Below are 18,668 nucleotides of genomic sequence, written 5' to 3' on the forward strand. Positions count from 1 at the left end.
AAGTCTCACTGTCATCATGAGCTGGTAGAAGTATCTGATGCAGGTATCTCCAGATAATGCCTCTCTTTCCTGGAAGTCTCCAGATTAAATAGAGATTTATATGAGGCTATTCAACATCTATAGATTATTATTTGCACAATTATGGCTTGAATTGCTTGGGAAATACAAACATTATACCTGGAGGGGGTATATCCACACTGTACTGAAGTCAATGAACTTCACCGCGGGCAGGATTTCACCCTGAGTGTATGTTTGATACCCAGCTGAATTTGTTTCTCAGTTAGCAGCGCTAATGGCAGAGTGCTGGAGGAGTTTCCTTGTCGACCGGTTGTTTATGAAGAAGGAGCTGCCTAGTGGGACACTGCTCTGCTGAGACCTCAGTTGCCACAGCCTTAGTCCTGTGAAACTTTACTAGAAGATGGTAACATATTGGCCACTTAGGCATTTCTAGAGAGAAAGCATGCTCCRTAATAACACATTTTATACCAGCAGTGTCTTTTTTCGAAAATCTAGCAATTCTTTTGTAACAGAAATGTTACTYGTAGGCAGAACCTGCAGTGATTGTTTTGTATCGAAAGTAAGAATATAGTTAAAGATTTTTCATCAGACTGTTTTCAGCTAAATTTAAATAAAATGGAGTGTGCCTACCACAAATCCAGATAGAGAGAAATTCTGTTTACGAGAGAACTAGAATGAGAAGCTGTTTTGTGGCATCAAATTCTGCCTAATTGCAATTCTGATTATAATGAAAAACCCACTTTAGTAAAGACATGCAAAGTGTGGGGGGATTGGCATAACTGTAAAAAGGTTCTACTGTACTTAAGAAAAAAAGAGCAATCCCATCTACTGAGCGGGTAATATTTAATGAGTCCTGTGGGCTGGCAGAAGCACTGCGTAGTACTGAGCTAGACTCAAGTACAAGACCCGTGTCAAGTTTCAAACTCCCCTGTAGGTCCTCAGAAATGAAGAGGCGTCTGTATTAGAGGAAGCTGCTCACTCATCCCCTCAGCTAGTGAGTGAGTTGCTAGCAGTCAAAAGGAAGAAGGGACCGCCAGCCGTCTTCAATCTGTTCGTCTGTTTTTGTCCTTTTGACAAAACCCAGAGTTCCCCTGTTGGATTGATCATTCGTGTGAACAAACCAAATTAGCACTAAATCTTCGAGTCAAAAAAGGACGCACTACTGTGAATTTGCTTGTATTTTATTTAAAAGAGGTCTTGAATATGCCTGCAATCTCAAGTCTTCTTCCATTTAATGCAGATGAGATCTCTTCTTAGAAAAGGGTTGAGTGCCAAGAACCACTCCTTTTGCTTTTCTCAAATATCAATAGACACTTACATTTAGCTTGGGAAACATGGGTCCAATAAAGAAAAATGCTGAAATATTTGTTATCACCATTTAACATTTCTCTTTCGCTGTTGGTCTCTGTCCCACTGACCTTGCACTTATCCTGTCTGTGACATCCATGTCTTGGGGGCTGCGTCTCTGCTGTCTTTTAGAGCCGCTCCGGGGCAGCCCAGAGCGCAAGGGTGTTTATGCGTGCTCGGGTGGGCAGAGCACACCTGTGAACCAGAGCCACGTGCCAGYGGTGTCCAGCGGGTTGCCAGCATGCCCGAGGAGGCGGTGCGAGGGTGTTTCGCACGGCAGGCAGCTGGGAGGACAGGGGAAGGAAGAGAGAGGAGGCAGCTCTGTGCTCTCACCACCTAGTGTCAGAGGAACCTATAATCAGCTGGTGCTTCCAGAGCACCCGCATATGCCAAGGCTGGAGACGTGTGAGATAAACTAGTAATAACACAAGCATGTGTACAATTCTCAGTCAGGAGGAGTAATCTTAAACTTGCTGCCTGCCTGCCTGATCAGACAACAGTTTGCTGGGGACATTTGACACTGTTTGGAAAATGTATTCTGCTCCCAAAGTTGCAGCTTTCTGACAGTGGATAGCAGCAGATAGAAAAAATTATTATGGTCGGTGAAGGAGCCTGAACTATCCTTTCCCACAATTCAAAACTTTAGGTGGTGCCTTTTCATGAGGAAATTTATACACAGATTTTCTCATAAAATTTCCTAGGTTGCATCGCTGGGAGTGTGCAGGTTCTCGGGAGGCAGTTTGTGCTCTCGGCTTGCGGCCCATGTGATTTTATCAGTGTTCTGCTTGTAAAGTGCTTTTGCTCCGTCTTTAAATATGCCAAGGATGCATGATGGCTCCCACTGCTGTCAAGGTGAGCAATAGGATGTTAATGACAATAAAAAAGTGCATTTGTTCCTTAACCAGTGGAAGCTTTAAGACAAAATAAAGAAGATCTGCTAGAAAGCTTAGCAGATCCACTGGCTGGTTCATGCTATTTTTGTGCTGCACTTTCTTGCTTTGCTTGGTCTGTTTGTGGCAATGCAGTGTTGATAGATGAAGGCATGAAAAGTTTGTTTGACATAAAGCAACAGTAATGGGAAGTCTTCCTGATGGACGGGAATTTCCTTGTAGTCAGCTGAGCCTCTTCAAGTCCAGGTGCTTTAATGAAAAATGCCACAGAAATTCATACGCGTAAAGGCAGGAATCAAGCACATAATGACAGTGATGGCGATCTCTTGCATCCCGATGCATCTGTAGTCATCTCCAAAATAAAACTAACAAGTGATATCCACTAGAAAGAGAACTTGTTGACAAATACGAAACAGATTAGAGGTTATTGCCGTACTCCAGGATCTTCTGGCTTCTGCAGAATTACAAGAGAGCAAGCAGTTTTAATAATATCAGACAATAGAACTACTGTGCCATATTTAAATCTCCCAGAGTGCAGCGCAGCTCAACTGTTAAAATGCAGGCGGCAAGCGTTTCCCTCTGGGCCTGAAGAATGCGCTATTTGTGCTGAGAAGCCTGCAAACATGGGGGAGGGAGAGCCAGGTCTCAATCTGACTGCAAAATTAATACACCTGGGGCAGTAGTATGTGAGCAAAACGTTCTTTTTCGGTGAGATAGAGAAGTTGGTAAAACCGGTGCTGGATTTATTTGTTTGCAATGACAACATATATTTAGTGCTCTGGTTTTAAATGTTTCTTGGCCGATCACTTGCAAGACTTAAAGACCAGTTTCTTCTCTGTCTTCTCTGCTAGTCCTTACCTTTGGGCCTAAGTGATTTGTGCCAGCAGCTGGAGAGAGGGTAGCACGCTGACACTTCTTGGTCATGTCAACCCCGTGGCATAAGGAGTTAGCAGGTTCCCAGAGCTTGGGCAGCCAGCGGGATAGGCAGGCTCTGTCAGGAGTAAAGAGGAGAGCAAACGGGCCTCCGAGGCCTCTGGGAATTTCTGCGCACCTCTTTCATGCGGCTGCCTTGGGAGGGTTTTGTGAGATCCAGCGTGGCTGCTCCTGGTTGCAAAGGGTAGAACCGCGCAGGCTGGCTTACTGGAGTAGGCTGGCACAGCCTCGGAAAGTGAGCAAGATGCAATATCCACGTGTGCATCCTGTCCGGCTGCCCAGAAGGTAACTTGGCAAAGGCAGTTACAACCCTTATTTGCAAGTATCACCAAAACACTGAGGACGCCTGGCTTTGGAGGGCATTTTCTCTCTGACGTACAGAGCATTCCAGCTGAGACCTGAATTTTGTCAACACAAATAAAACACAGAATTAGGTCCCAACACCTTTAAAAAGTCCTCTTTTTTTCATCTCAAGCAATTCATTTTTCGCATGTTGTGCATTCTATTCCCTTTGCCCTTGAGCTGGGCTCCCCAAAAAGATATCGTACCCGGAAAAACTGCGTTTGACTTTGAAGAACTGCAAATGTTCTTACTGCTGTTTTTGCATTGATAAAGGCAGCTATTTCTGCAACCTATGTATAGAAAACCATTATTATAGGGTTTAAAGATTTCTTCTAAAATACAAGCAGATCATTTAAGCTGCTGTTTTTCTCTTTAGCGCAGGATATAACTACAAATGCTTTACAGCATGGCCTTACCACACAGAAATATTTGGCTATAGTTTAGTGAGCATTCCAGAGGGGGGAAAGCTCACAGCCTCCAGAAGAAGATTTGTGCCTATGTGGCCTCTATGGAGAAGTTTGGGCCAAAGGTGAAAAATTTTTCAGTCAGAAAAGGAGAAGCCTGAATGAAGACCCCAGTGAACAAACTCCAGTTTTAAGACTGTGATGGTTTAGAGCATTTTAAACTCAGTGCTGACTGGTTATAAAAGTATCTGACAAAATGATGACCATGGGGCACAGACCTGTTTTAAGGGTATTCACATCTCCAGGGTTGTTAAGGAGCAAACAATTCACATTTTTTATAGTTTAATGTAAACAGACAAATAGATTAAATTTCAAGCCCAATGTACTCGTGCATAGCAGCGTGTAGGTTATAGATCCAGAAAGGATCTCTGGGACAGGTAGATGTTGCAGCCAATACAGCATGCTAGATTTGAATACCTTGTGTTGTGAGAAGACTGTTTTCCATTCAACATCATTCTCCTTGGATAGAAAAAGTCAGTGTGGATTAATTGGTAGATGACTTTCTTTTTCTGGCTTGTCTGCAATTTATTCAGTCCCTTTTCAGTATATGGTCCATTAAGAGTAAGGAATCTTGGTGTCAGATTTGCATAGTCGCTTTGCTAGAGTTACACCTGCTTGGCTCAGAAACACATAATACTGTGGTTACAGTCATAATCTGAATTGTGTTTGAATTATCAGAAAATATCAGCTTCAATGTCAGAAATCCACGGGCGCTTTGCAGATATCGAGCATTGTCAGATGGTGCCAGTATTAGCTGTGCCTGCTGCTCTCCGTCGACTGGGGAAGGTGGGAGATGCAGGGCCAGGCAAGGGGGCACCGTGGGCTCGGGCTCTTCCGGGGAGCTGGGRCCATCCATCTCTCCTGGTGCCTCAGTTTCTCTGTCTGCAAAAATGGAAACGGCAATAATATTTTACCTCTGTGAGCTCTGAGATCTGTGCAATAAGGGTTCTGTAGGCATGCTCAGTGATAGTGATATTTAGTTTATTACTGAAATATCCTACCAAGAACTAAAAAAATCCCCCAAATTATTAGCATGATCTGTGTTAAAGTTCTGACCTTTAACAATGGTAGAGATTGCTGACTGCCTTTTTGTGCTGTAATCAAACGCAGTTTACCACAGTGGGCCACTGGTCTGGGCCAGAGGCCACCCGGGCCTTACCACATCACAAATAATAATAAAAGTCACTTTGGGACAGCATCGTTAATTTTTCCCAACAAAAACGGAGTGATTCACTTCTATTAACACCATGCTTGCAGCATGATAACAGAAATTTTCTATAACAATTAAAGGGAGAATTTATAAAAGAGACAAAATGAGAGTTCTCAGTTGTGTATAAAGTGCGCTAGAAGGCAGGGAGCCTGATTTCATAACAGTATTACTCCAGCGCTGTTCTGATTTAACTTTACTTATTGCAGTGGAATAACACTGAAGAAATGCAGTGGGGAATTAGGTCCAGAATACAAGCAAACAAACAAACAAACTTATATAATAATGGTTGGCATACGTAGGCTGCAGGGAAGCAGAACACAGAACCAAAAATCAGAAGGGTCTTCCTCAACCCCACTTCTCCCAGGCAGAGCTGGGTTTCACCGTGAAGCTGGAGCCGCCTTCTTTTGCGACAAGATCAGCTCCAGCAACAGCCAAAATCCCAGTGCTTTCCAGAAATCRCTGAGAGTTGGCAATACTGATTTTTTAAGTAGATACCTGGTTTTTTTGGTAGGCCTTTGAGACTGGTTAGGATCAAATCCATGTTTCAGATCTCTACGGTGGGTTCCCAGTAAAGTCAGTAGGACCTTGCTGGCACAATCTACTGATAAAATGAGAATAGTCGCAATGTTTAGTTATTTGTCCTGATATACCAGCGAAACAGTACAAGTCTCAGTTTTGTCTAATCTTCTGATTAACTTACTGAGAACTTGGGTTAACCTGAAACTTTCCTCTAGACAGACAAGTGGAAGAGGAGAAAAAAGGTTGGATAATGTGGTCAGGGGCTCAGGACTATAAGGGTGGCTCGAACAGCTGATACAGTCAACAGCCTAACTCTAGAGGTTTGGCATCTCATTACGTTCAGTAAAGTTTTTCATCTGACAGAACTGCAAGCTACCCAAATTCTGTGTTACTAGTGATGTGAATGAGAGGCCAGAGTTTGGCTCTCAAGAGCTAATTTATATAAAACTGGTTCACCACTGTTACTAAAACTTAAGAAATGGATTAAGAAAACAGTGTGTATATAACCCCCTTGCATTGCGTACATTGCCTGTTGTGTCATTAAATGGTAGCATCACAGATAAATCTTACAGGAATTAATTTAAAACAGAAAATAGATTAAATAAAAAAGATATTGGAACAGAACCTCAGGTGATTTTCAGACCTTGAAATGTAGGTCTAAATCTGCATTGTTTTGTTGACAGAGATGCACCAGTGTGAACCAAATTTAAATTAATGTAAATGCTAGATTTTATCAAAGCAAATTGTACTGAGTCAGAATGCTACGTTATGTAAATTATCGAGACTGACATTTGTCTACACCTTTTATGAAACAAAAATAGGAAAAAATATCGAAGGCTGGAATTAACAGGTTTCATCTAGGCTGAACAGCAGTTTGGGTAAATTTTAGCAGCCTTTTGAACTCTCTCTCCAGATTTCTGCAAAGAATAAACTGACTGCTTACAGTTTAGGGTCTTTAAGAGCTCTGCTTACCTTTGTCCTTGAATCTGTTGAGCAAAGGCAGATAACCTTGGACGCTTTGTTCCCTCTTACTCTTTCTTCTACATGTTGTGACCTCCAAACAGCCAAAGGAATAACTGCATGGGGCCAGACTCCCATTTCATTTACACTGGAATAAATCCAGCATATTTTCTTTGTATTCAGTGGAATTACTCTGAATTTTCATTGTTGCTGACTAGGTCAGAATTCAGCCCATGGACTATAAAATTCAATTTATGCTAATAAACTCTTGTGGTTTGTGTTAAGATCTGCTCAGCCAGCGTTGTGTGTAACTTGCACCGATGTTATGTATTGTAACAAAACGACACTGTCAAGGACAGCAATGCACATTCAAACATGGGTGTTAAGTATTTAGCAGAATATGCTTGGAAAATAGGAAACTAAGTCTTAAATTCTCTACTTAGGTAGATTTCCACTGAAAAAGAAATAAGTAAATGACCATGGATTGTATTAGTATTCATATATTTCAAAAAGTGAAAGAAAAATGTGAATAGTCAAAACCTATAGCTGATCCTAAACATGGAGATGTTCTTGCCCAGAAATGTTAGCCACATCAGGTTACAAAGCCCCTTTTTGTTAGGTAGAAGCCGTATGCTGATATGACTGCATGGAGTGGATCCGTGACTTTGTCATGCCAGCTGAGATCCAGTGGGTTATTTCCTAGCTTTAAGCATCCAGGTGTTCTTGGCTGAGGTTTTTGAGAAAGGGTATTATCATCTGGAATTCAAATTTCTGCCATTAATAGATCCTTGATCAGTGAAAGTTCAAGGTACGGTCTACAATCTGAGAGTCCATGTGAGCTTTCATTCTCTGGGGTGATAAATCTGCACTTAAAACAGCACGTTAAGAAAAAGGGCATTTTTTCCTTTTTTCCTTTGTAAAATTCATCTCTCTCTTTTTCTTAGAATAATCAAAATTCAGATTACTTCAACGCTCCTTATGTTCCTAGCCTATCTTGATTGAAACTCTACATTCTTCTGTAATGAGTCAACTCTTACTTTTGCTGGTTTATGTTGTGCAACTAGTATATGTACAGAACTGAAGTATATATTTCAAAACTAAATAAAACACATTATTATGGTGTGATAAAATATTGATCTGAGTAAAATGATGAATGTTGCTGGCAGGAGTCCATTAAGACCCGTGATAAAGCCGTATGTCTAGTCGTCGTAGTTATCTGTGTCACGTAATAATGAGTCAAAACCTTCAGCTTGAAGTCTGTCTTTGAACAGGCAGTTACTTAGTGTTAAACTATTAACAGAAATATCCTTCTCCTTGTCTGCTTTCAAAAAGCAGATAGTGGCCGTACAGCAGCAGTTGCCATCTGTAATCCATTCGGTAAAAGCTTATGTCGCTTCTTTGCTCAAATCAGTTGCAGGGGAAATGGGCTGCCACATCTCCTCCTGCAAGCTCTAACCTGGCAAAGGAGAGAAAAGCAGCAGGAGCAGAAATCCTCCCAGCTGCCCTTCGGGGAGGGACAGGAGCAGCAGGCCAGGGCTTTGCACGGCGATCGCGTGCACAGACGAGAGTCACTGCTGCCATCTGCACAGCCCCATCGGCGGCAGAAAGGAAGCGACGGAGCAGGCATGGATGGTGGAGGAGGATTTGAGCAGAGCGCTCCCGCTCCTGCTCCCCGGGGCGCTGGCGCAAGGGGGCTGTCCCGCAGTGGCCCTGGCTCTCCCGAGCYGTACTGTGGGCTGTGCAGGGCTCTGCCTAAAATGTCCCGCAGAAACGTCATAAAATAAGTGATTTAAGAAAATCAGCCTCAAGACGGAATGTGTTTGCCTCTCACTGGCAGGAGCCCTGCATGGTAGTTAATAGTTGGAAGGCTTTGGGGTGGGGGGGCTGACTCTGCCCTTTTCGGAGGTTTGCTCTCCTCTCCAATTAGTACTGGTAAGAGAAGCATTTTGGAGCAAGCCAAGATATGAGAACTCCAGCAAACAGGAAACCTGTGGGATGCAGGCTCTTTTGATGTGTCCCGCACTCCGACCGAGCAGTTCATCACTACAGTGAGTGTGTGGATCAGACTGGCTTCATTTCCACCCTTTATTCCTTACTACATTTATTCGCTGGGCAAACTCGTTTAAGGTTTTTCTCGCTGAAGGAGGAAAAAAGGCAGCAGCCATGAACAGACCATTCCTGTATATTCTGTTCTGGTAAGATGTGAAGAATGACTCACAGTGAGAAGTACTTTACCAGGTTATATCAGGTCAACATTGAGTTGGTTGTACTTTAATCAGATCAGTCACAGTTGTTTGGGTCTGCCTGTTTTAAGCTTATTTCAGTTGTTTTTATTTACCAAACATTCACTTATCTCCAGACATTAGAAACATGAAGTATTTCTATCAGCAATTTCAGTGTTTGCAATTTAGCGGCTACAGCATGCAGATCATTTATAGCAAGCGTTGTGCTAAGCTGGACACAGCAGTCAATAGAAGGACTTCCACCTTGACAGATATCATGTATGTGGCTAATCCTGTTGCCTTGAGAGGGATCTCACCTTGTGCCAGGGCCAGGCCTGGTTTGACAGGACAGAAAAGATGCTGTTCAAATGTGAAAGGTGAAGTTTTAGAAAAAGCAATTCTAGGCAGCCGTGGTTCAGTGGGTTCAGAGAATGTAAAATGGCTGCAGTTGCTGTGTGTAAGCTTTTAAAGCAGCCTGGAGTTGGTTATCTGCTGTCTCTCTAAGCAGAGGGTTTAAACACTTGATGCTGGAGTAACCGAGCTGCAGTTAAAGCTACCTGGGGGTTCCTTGCCTGCAGCCTGCTTCACACATCATCTCTCGCTCCCCAAATCCAGAGGAACTGAGCTGCAGCTGGAGTGGAGGTTGCACTAGCACACATGAGCCCAAAAGGGATTGCATTCTCAAAAGGTTGAGAATTAATTACTGTGATAGTCTATTCTAGTATTTATATGTTTTTGTGACCATGAGCCCTAGTGCCAACCTCCGTCCTTGGGATGGAGCGAATGTGGGGCTGCRGTGAGACCAGGCCACGCTCTCAAAGCTCTCCGGTCTGCAGCAGGACCCTCCTTACCCTGTCGGATTCAGTCCCTGGCCCCAAGCAATATGCTGCCCTCTGAGGCAGAGGAAAGAGTTTTAAAAAACGTGCTTTTGTAATCAGGGTAGTCAGGGTGTCCTGGACCTGGCGGTTGCTGCATGCACACATGCTCTAGGTACTCCTGCAGTTTGCACCGTGCCTCTTGGGCAGGAAACTTGGCTCAGTCACGGTCAGTTCCAAGAACCTACACCTGGCTCTGCCCCTGCTTTCTTGTATGCTTTCTTACAGGACTGTGTCTGCCTGGCGAGGCTGACACATGTATAAGTCATGCCTGTCAATCTGAAAAAGTGCACGTCTCTTCAAGTAGGAAAATTCTTCAAGGAAGAAGTAGCAAAATGTGCGGGTGAATAAAGATGTATTTGTGCGGGTATTCTATGTGTGAACTTTGGCTGGGTTTGCTTTTATTATAATCTTGTAGCATTAGAGATATTTTTAAAGCTCATTTAGTTCACTGATAGTCAAGAGTTTCTGCTAATCCTTGCTGAAGCCTTGACAGTGACGTGATTTTTGACACAGGACTTAATCAGCATGTTATTTCTCAGTGCTACCAGCTGCATATATAAAGTTGAAATGATTAATCAAGTTATTTGAACAGATTTCACCAGGTTTAAGAATTAACATCAAAATTTTCCAGCTGAGATGCAGAATAGGGTTTTTATTCTACTCAGAATAGCGAGTTAACATGTAACAAGACAGTTTATCTCATTTGGGCAGTGCTTGGAACTTAAGCTTAAATGGTGCGTACACAGACATTTTCAGTGCAGAAATGGCCACGGGTTGCTGGCATAAAAGTGTTTTCCAGAGTCTGTGAACTCTCTGGAGAACAAATCTTAATTGTCTTATTGCAGTGAGGAGGCCTCTTACTTTCATGGAGCTAGGTTTTGTGTTCAGCCTGAGCCGGATTTGGCTGTATGTATGTGTGCTTCAAAAGTATGATGAAACATGGTGTTAGCCTAGTCAAGGCTACACGTGACAGTGCCTGGCTCAAACTGTATCTTTTGGGGTTCAACGCGGCTGAATGATGAGTGGTCTCAGTGGGGCTGGGCCTCTGGGAGTGAGAGATGCTCAGATCTGTGTTGGGTCAAATCACCAGCCTTTTAATACTTTGATGAGTATTCATTCACAAACTTTTTAAAGAAAAAAGCATCTGAAAAGCAGTAACTGGCAATGCCGTGTTTATCTCATTATTGCTACCATTAGACTAGGACCGATACACTAGGTTTAGATATCCCCAGACTACAGTGAAATTCAGCTCTGGGTCTGAATCTTACAGCTGAGGCCCGTCTCCTGGTGAATCTGAAAACGCCTGCTGCTTTATGCTGGCAGCTGGAGCGCACAAACCAAATATTTCAAAATTTAATTTGAAATTGTGGTTATGGTCAGGGAAGTGACTGTAAAAATGGCATCTCTTACTCAATGGATATGCTCCCTCTATATCCTTCAGGCACTTCTGCTGAAATCTTACTATTTGGATCTAGTAGTTACTACTGTTAGTGGTGCAAAACCAGTAACATTGTGGTGAAAAGAGCTGGGTTCGGCCCCGTGCATCATCAGTGAAAATATCTGCTGTTTTCTAGTGCAGATGTTTTATAGCTGGATGATGAGCCAAAAGGCAGAATAAAGCAGCTTGATTTTTCCTATTGAAGAAAGATTTTCAGTCTTAAAATTAGAAAAATTGACTGGCAAGTGTTTAAACTAAGCCAATCCAATCCAGAATTGACTGGGAGAGTAAATCTGAAAGCCCTCCATGTCATTTTAACGTCAGCTGTCAGAGGCCCCCTTAAATCACATAGGCAAACACCCATTCCTCGGTTGTTTTGCAGGCGTAATGTTGGCATTTTTCCTTGATTCATGTTTCTTGTTCATTTAAAGCTACACTGATGATTTTCAAGTTGATAAATAAATAAAATCACACATGAGGAACTTTGAGGGCTGAGCGATGGAGCAATAAGGTCATAGAAACAATAGAGCGTGTAATTTTGAAAGATTTTTCTGTGGCATGTGGGATGTGCTGACGGTTCTTTTAAATTGCTTATTGGAAAAATTCTAGACTGCAAAGGAATAAATCCGGTCTTCAAATGTGGTTTTACTTTGAAAAACAACAATGTAAAAATGCTACCTTTGTGCTCCATAGATCTTTTCCCTGTGCGTATGAATCCAGAGATGTCTTCTACTTACTGCATTACCAAAAATAATTTTCTTCTGCTTTTTTACTCCAGATACCTTTGAAGAGTCTATGCAGCTAAGGACCATTGGCTAGACTCTGTTTTACTTTTTGAATCACCAGCATTGCTATTCTTGATTTCTAGCTTTCATTTCTGAAATAAAAGCAATTAAAAACTCTTGAAGCACATAAAAGTGCAGATACTTGCCTAGTGGGAATTTCCCAGGGATCTAACCTACAAAATCCCATTAGAGTCTCCCTTCATATTTATGGATTTTGGGACGTCTGTCCCAAACCCCTTGAAGAGTCATTCATAGTCAAGCTTGCACTGCAGCCACTGGTCGCTAATGATTAACCGTCTCAAAGAGCCAGTTGCGATAGCAGCACTTCTGATCATTGAGCTCCGCTGGTTGAAGCGACACATGGGAAGGAAAGATCCCAGCTCAGAGCTTGGATCCTAAGCTAAACTGTTTGCCTGTGTTGTTTGAACAGAATCTAATGTGGAAATCACTGGCACGCAGAAAGTGTGACATACACGACAGCATTTTTACAGGGGTTTTCAAAGCAAAGTTGCATGCTGAACACATGCGCGTCAAGTGCAAATATTTGAAGTTCTGAAACCTTCACTGTGTGGCCGAAGGGGAGGGAAGGGAAGGGAGGGATGCAACACAGCAGCCTTGGAGAAATTAAATTTGTGTGGTTTTTTATCACTCTCAGGCACCTGTTACATGTGAAATTCTAAAAGCAGAGTTATGTATTTTTGCCTTTCTCCTGTGGATTAAATGTTTTTTTGCTGTTTAAAAGAAAGCATTTTTTAAACACTTCCATGTTTTGCAGAACAGCTGAAGTAATACAGAGGATACAGAAAAATAATGATCTGTCTACCAAACGTTCATGACTAATCCATTATTTTATGTTTAAAGTAACAATAAAAAAAGACTTGGAGAGTAGCATGTTGCTTTGTAACTGTGTTAACTCTGCTTTGAATATAAATTTCCAAAAGCTGAACAAGACCTTCATGAAGAAGCAGCCTCATAATGATAACAATGTATCCGTGAGCCAGTGGTAAATAAGAAATGTCATCTCTAACGTAGCTAATTTTTCTCTTCCCTAGGTGTGTATATGTTTTAGTAACATCCCTTTTTATTTTTTCTAGGCACCAGTAACGGATGTGCAGTTTGGCCCTATGAGACTTCATCAAGATCAGCTTCAGGTAATACATTTCACAGTTTAAACTGAAGTCTTAATTTCTAAAACAACACAGAAGTTAACTTAAAAAAATTGTGACTTAAATTTTTTGTAAAAAAGAGATCTTCATAGAACATTTTTGTTAAGTGATACATGTGCACTGAACAGATTTTATCACAGCATTCTAGGTGGTATCCTGTCCTAAAAATCCTGCCTAAGGCTGTCCTCCAAACATCTCTCAACAGATAAAAATAGAGCTATCTACTGCTCTTTCTGCTATCAGTTAGCTTGTAATCAATTTAATGTGTGCCATCCATGTTTTGTACCATACAGGTAGTCATTTTTTAATCAGAATCCCATATGATACCAAGGCAAATGTCCTGTCAAAGTCTATTACATCAGTGTTATTGGGATGAATTAATGCCAGTCAACAATGAATAAAAAAAGTATACTTTGCCAAGTTCACAATAACTTTTGTGATGATATTCAAAATTGGTGATAATAGCTCCTTTATCTCTTTATTAATAAAGGCCTTATGCCAGCTGTCCCCTTATTTTGTCTGGGATAGGTGTCAGGTTTGAATACACATAACTGCCTTGAACAGCCTCTGAAAGCTCTCCTGTATCCCAAGCAATACTGAACCCTTAGTCCAAGATGTTTCTGAGTCACTAATTCCCCTCTTGAGTGAAACTCTTGGGTGAAAGTTATCTGGTCCTGCTGATTTGAAAATGTCTGTCTTGAGGAACTGCAATTCAACATCCTCCTGAACTATTGTCAGAATAGACAGTATTACCATCAAACATTGTGTCTTAAGATAGCCTCATCCAACTTTTCTCCAAATATAAACTGGAAATATTTCTTGAATATTTCTGCCTCTTTTATCATTATTAATGATGATACTGCTTTTTTCTAGTCATGGGCTGCTCTAAAATTCTACTGATTAAGCCTCAGCTGGCAGGTCTGAGAGAAGTAGTAGTTAGGTAACATCACATTTGTGCCAAAGTTGATCATCCAGCTCAGATCTGCTGACTGTTCTCCTGTGCTATTGCTGAAAACCATTCTTCCACTCCTAAGAGTGTTATAAATTAACTTCACTAAATATAGCCCAAACTATGACATGTTTTTGCAAACAGTTTAGCAGGTTGCTATAAAAGGAATCTGAACTAAATGAGTACAAAGTCCTTCATTCTTACAGAAATATGCACTACATGGAAACATTAAGATTTACTGGTAGACATTCCACCAACCTGGTCCAAAGTGTAACCAGCACTGGCATTCCTAAAATTACCCAGAAGATAAACGGCCGTGGGATGTGGTGTGAGTTACACATGCTCTGCATTATTGTCTGACCAAAATATATATCTAAGTGTGGTATGATTAAATTACTGAAAGTTTGGTGTCCTGAGACAATATGCCAAATGCTGATTTAATTATCCGTCTTTCCCAAAAGGCTGCATATACTGACTCATCCACAAAAACAGCATTAACATAGATCTATATTCTGCCATTCTATGTATTCTTTCAGGCAAAAGAAATTTTCTTCCATAAAATATTACCCTGATCCAAAGCATGACCACATCAGCGGAAGTCTTCCCTGGCAGACTTTACGTTTATCCTTACTTCCGTAGCACGTTCTATCCTAAAATTTGAAACGTGTTTCAGAAAGAATTGGGACTTATCATATTTTTGTGCATATGTAGGCATTGTGCTGATTTTAAAAAGACTCAGAGAGATTTATGTTGCTAGCAATTACAGAGCAAGTTATAACAGAGCAAATACTGGGTCGCAGATCTCCTGACTTCCAGGTCTGTATTTTAACAATAGCAATCACCTTCTGTGATATAAATCCCATGGCAAGCTTTGCATAGGAGTCACATGGGGACATGCTCCATATACAGAGAGACTGATTGTGTTTTCATTCTTGCATGAGTTCATCTTGTCCAGCCTGTCTTCTCCCCCAGAAGCCTCAGGGAATGGGCTTTTTGTGGCATTTGGGGGAACCAGGATGAGATGAAAAGGAAGGGACACTTTTCATTGTGCCATTGAAGCACCATTAAATATTAATTCGCATGAGGTTAACCATGCTTTGGTGAGTAATGCAGGGTGCTTTGCTGGAACAGGATCCTGGCGGGAGGAATAAAAGCCAAATAAAAGGGTTGTGTGGTAGACAATTTCAATGAAGAAACATAGACTTACTGTTATTTTTTACACACTGTCTGAAATGTAGACATCTAGTCTTAACTGATTGCCTGAGCGCTCTCAGTAGCTAATGAAGAGAGATCTACTTCCTGAAGTTGTTCATCCCCTTTGGGTATAAATGGCTCAGGCAGAATATTTTATCCACTTGAAACACCTCTGTATAGAGACAATTATAAAAAGCAATAGTCTGTAGAAAGCAAGTCTGTTAAAAACTGTGAGTTAAACCCTGGAAGTGGTTTTCACAAAAATGTTAAGAACAGGCAAAATCATAGAATCTGCTATATAAATAAAACTTGTTTGTAATGATTCACTTTCTGCCTTGAACCAGGTACTTTTAGTGTTTGCCAAAGAAGATAACCAGAGTAACGGGTTCTGTTGGGCATGTGAGAAAGCTGGATTTCGGTGTAATATCGCCAGGACACCTGAATCTGCACTAGAATGTTTTCTGGATAAACACCATGAAATAATCATTATTGACCATAGACATTCCAGATACTTTGATGCAGAAGCATTATGCAGGTAAGCACCATTTCAGTGTAATTAATAAGCATAATTATATAGTTAACACATCATGAAAGGTCTGTTGCTTTTATATGACCCTTTCTATAAAATCTATCAAATGCTGATATTTTTTGACAAACGTCCACTGGCAGCATCAATTAATGTCATCTCAGTGCTTTACCTCTGATGGCTGCAACATTTTTGTTTGGGTGCTAGGATGTTTGAGGCTGTATCTAGGGTGCTGTTGAACCACAGCATACAAATTTGTTGCCATAATTTTTTTTCAAATACCTGGTTCCATGTTTACACATCTAATTAACTGCAAAGATCACACGTGCCCCCAAGCAATTTCATGAATACATTCCCTTCATTAGCCATTTGCATTCTGAAATTTTAGACATGTCACTTGCTGTTGAATAACTCTGGATTCAACTAGGCAATGTTTTGTGTGCATGCTTCCGTATCTACAACATTCGGAAATCTGCTATGAAGAGCAAAGTTGCAAACTGACTCCAAAAATACCTCCAGAATTGCTGTAAAGTATGAAAAAGGGGGAAAGGATTTTTCTTTTTGTGTCTCTCCACAGAGAGTTGACAGGGAGCGGAGCCTTGTTTCCATGCCTTTCCAAGTGAAATACCCCTTGGGAATGTGTCTAGACTAAATAGCAGGCTGTGGGGTGGGGGCGGCGGGGGCGGATTATGTGCTGTGGGTGACTGGTGGGTTCAGGGCACTGGGACAAAGGCTTTTCTCCTTGTTAAAATAAAGGAATAAGATAAGATCTTTGTCAGGCAAGGACTAGATAGCAGTGTTCCCCTTGTTACATTTTTACCACAGTGTCCCAGAATGAAGTAAAATGCTTGTTAACTGAGTGAGGCCAAGTCCTTCAAATGAGTCCGTTGCCGCTCATGCAGTATCAGTACAAGCTTCGTGCCATTGCAGAGGGGGGAATTTTTGCTATTCCCCCACTGAGCGTAATTGAGGTTTAGATTAATATTCGCCCTCTCTGTCCTTTTTTTCCATTAAGTCTCAGACATTGCTAAATTCATTCTCCTCTCTTAGTGATCCAGCGGGCTTGGGATTTGATTTTTGTTTTGTATTAAAATAAAGTATTTAAAAGAGATTTTTTAAAAAAAGATATGGTATGAAGATTCTGTAAAGTCGTGTTTGCTGAAATGTGAACTTAAAAAAATGCTAAATGATCTTGCTTTTTATTTAAAGGTCTATCAGAACAACTAAACCATCAGAAAATACAGTCATTATTGGTGTGGTTCGAAGGTAAATATTCATATCTTTATTTGCACATGTGATCAACAAAATGCAAATCATATCACTGTAAAAGCAAATACTACATTAGAAATTTTATATTAGACCGTCTTACTGTGCTGGTGATAATATGTTTATACCATACAGATTTTCAACCTCCTTGGCCACAGGACAGGGACAGGATTTTTGATTTCTTTTTTTTACCAAATAAGTCACACTGCTTTTTTTTCTTTTTTCCTACTCATCACTAGAGGTTTTAAGAGCATGATTCAAACAACCTCCACAACACCACGTTCTGTCCTGTGGAACTACCTCATAGATTTATATTTTGGTATTCATGGAAATAACTCTTTGAACCTTTCTGGGTTTGTCTTTCGATCTGATTCATCTGAGCACAAACAGATCTGTTGATTTACAAAAGAATATAGTACAATTTGATCAGTATTAAGTAGCATCTGACCTTAGAGGTTTTAAAAATAAAGTAAAATAGACTGTATTATGACATGTCAGTAGAGCAGTGCGTATGTTTTTCTTCTTCTTCCTCCCACTGAAAACGTAACCTTTACATCATAAAATAATACAAAAGTAATAAAAATACATTAAAGTTAATTTGAAATGAAATAAAATAATTCAAAATAATTTCCTCAAAGGACAGTTTTCAAAATTTCTGTTTCTCAGAAAACATTTATTTTGAATACCAATTCTGAGGTGTTAAAATTTCCCATTAAAAATCCTGTTTCCCACCACCATCTGTAGCGTACTGAAGACCCTAATTAAACATTTCAAGAAATTCCATTGTGAATATAATCTTTACTGTTTTTATGTCAGCAAGTCTTATGACTATGGTAACAGTTACTTCCACAGCCAGAATTGCCTCTCATCAAAGTAATACAAAAGACAAGAGGACCACAGTAGCTATTTTAAGATGGCTAACATGTATTAGCTAGTTTACCTTAAAACCATAATGGAGATTTATTGTGTTATTAGGTAAATTAGGTGAGGTCAAGTATGGAAAGAACAGGTGGGAGGTTAGACTGCTGATTGCATCAAGTTCCCAAGTGCTCCGCACAGGCATTTTCCAGTTCCCATTCGGGATTTCACAGAGAGAGAGCTTTCACACATTTCCCTTCTGGCTGCAAGAAGCATGTTTGTGGAAAAGCTGAACATTCAGGCAATAGCATATGGAGGTTCTTCTCTGTGGGGATTATCTTCCTTCGTTTCCTGCTGTTCAGTTTGTTGGGGCTTTTTTTCCCCCTACGGTATCCTCTGTGTCCTCTGTACTTCTAGGAGGCAGCATTACCAGATAGTTGGCATGAGGAACGGGGTACTTTTCTGACAGCTGCCCTTGTCTCTCTGCTTGATCTTGGGCAAACCTTGTGCTTGACTAGGCATTGGTCTCTTAATGCGTGAGAAACAATTGCCTGGAAAACAAAAACAAGAGGTGTCGTAAGATTTGAAAATTAAATTGTAAATAAAAGCTATTGTGCCATCTGCTAAACTTGACCAGTTTCCATCTGCTTATTTACAGAAATTTAATATAACAACCTTGCTTCCAGGTTCCATCCGTACATTC

At 40.9% G+C, this 18,668-nt stretch overlaps 1 protein-coding gene across 2 annotated transcripts in view; it reads left to right on the forward strand.

The window, feature by feature from the left end:
• The window catches only part of PDE8A (phosphodiesterase 8A), a 136,252-nt gene that overhangs the window by 83,224 nt on the left and 34,360 nt on the right, over nt 1-18,668 (forward strand). For both annotated transcript variants that reach the window (XM_026060606.1, XM_026060607.1), the window contains exons 2-4: nt 13,101-13,157; nt 15,660-15,850; nt 17,051-17,107. In XM_026060606.1, coding sequence (XP_025916391.1) covers nt 13,101-13,157; nt 15,660-15,850; nt 17,051-17,107 — 305 coding nt within the window. The remainder of the gene's footprint in view (nt 1-13,100; nt 13,158-15,659; nt 15,851-17,050; nt 17,108-18,668) is intronic.

Source organism: Apteryx rowi, unplaced genomic scaffold (assembly GCF_003343035.1).
Source record: "Apteryx rowi isolate R43461 unplaced genomic scaffold, aptRow1 scaffold_17, whole genome shotgun sequence".
NCBI lineage: Eukaryota > Metazoa > Chordata > Aves > Apterygiformes > Apterygidae > Apteryx > Apteryx rowi.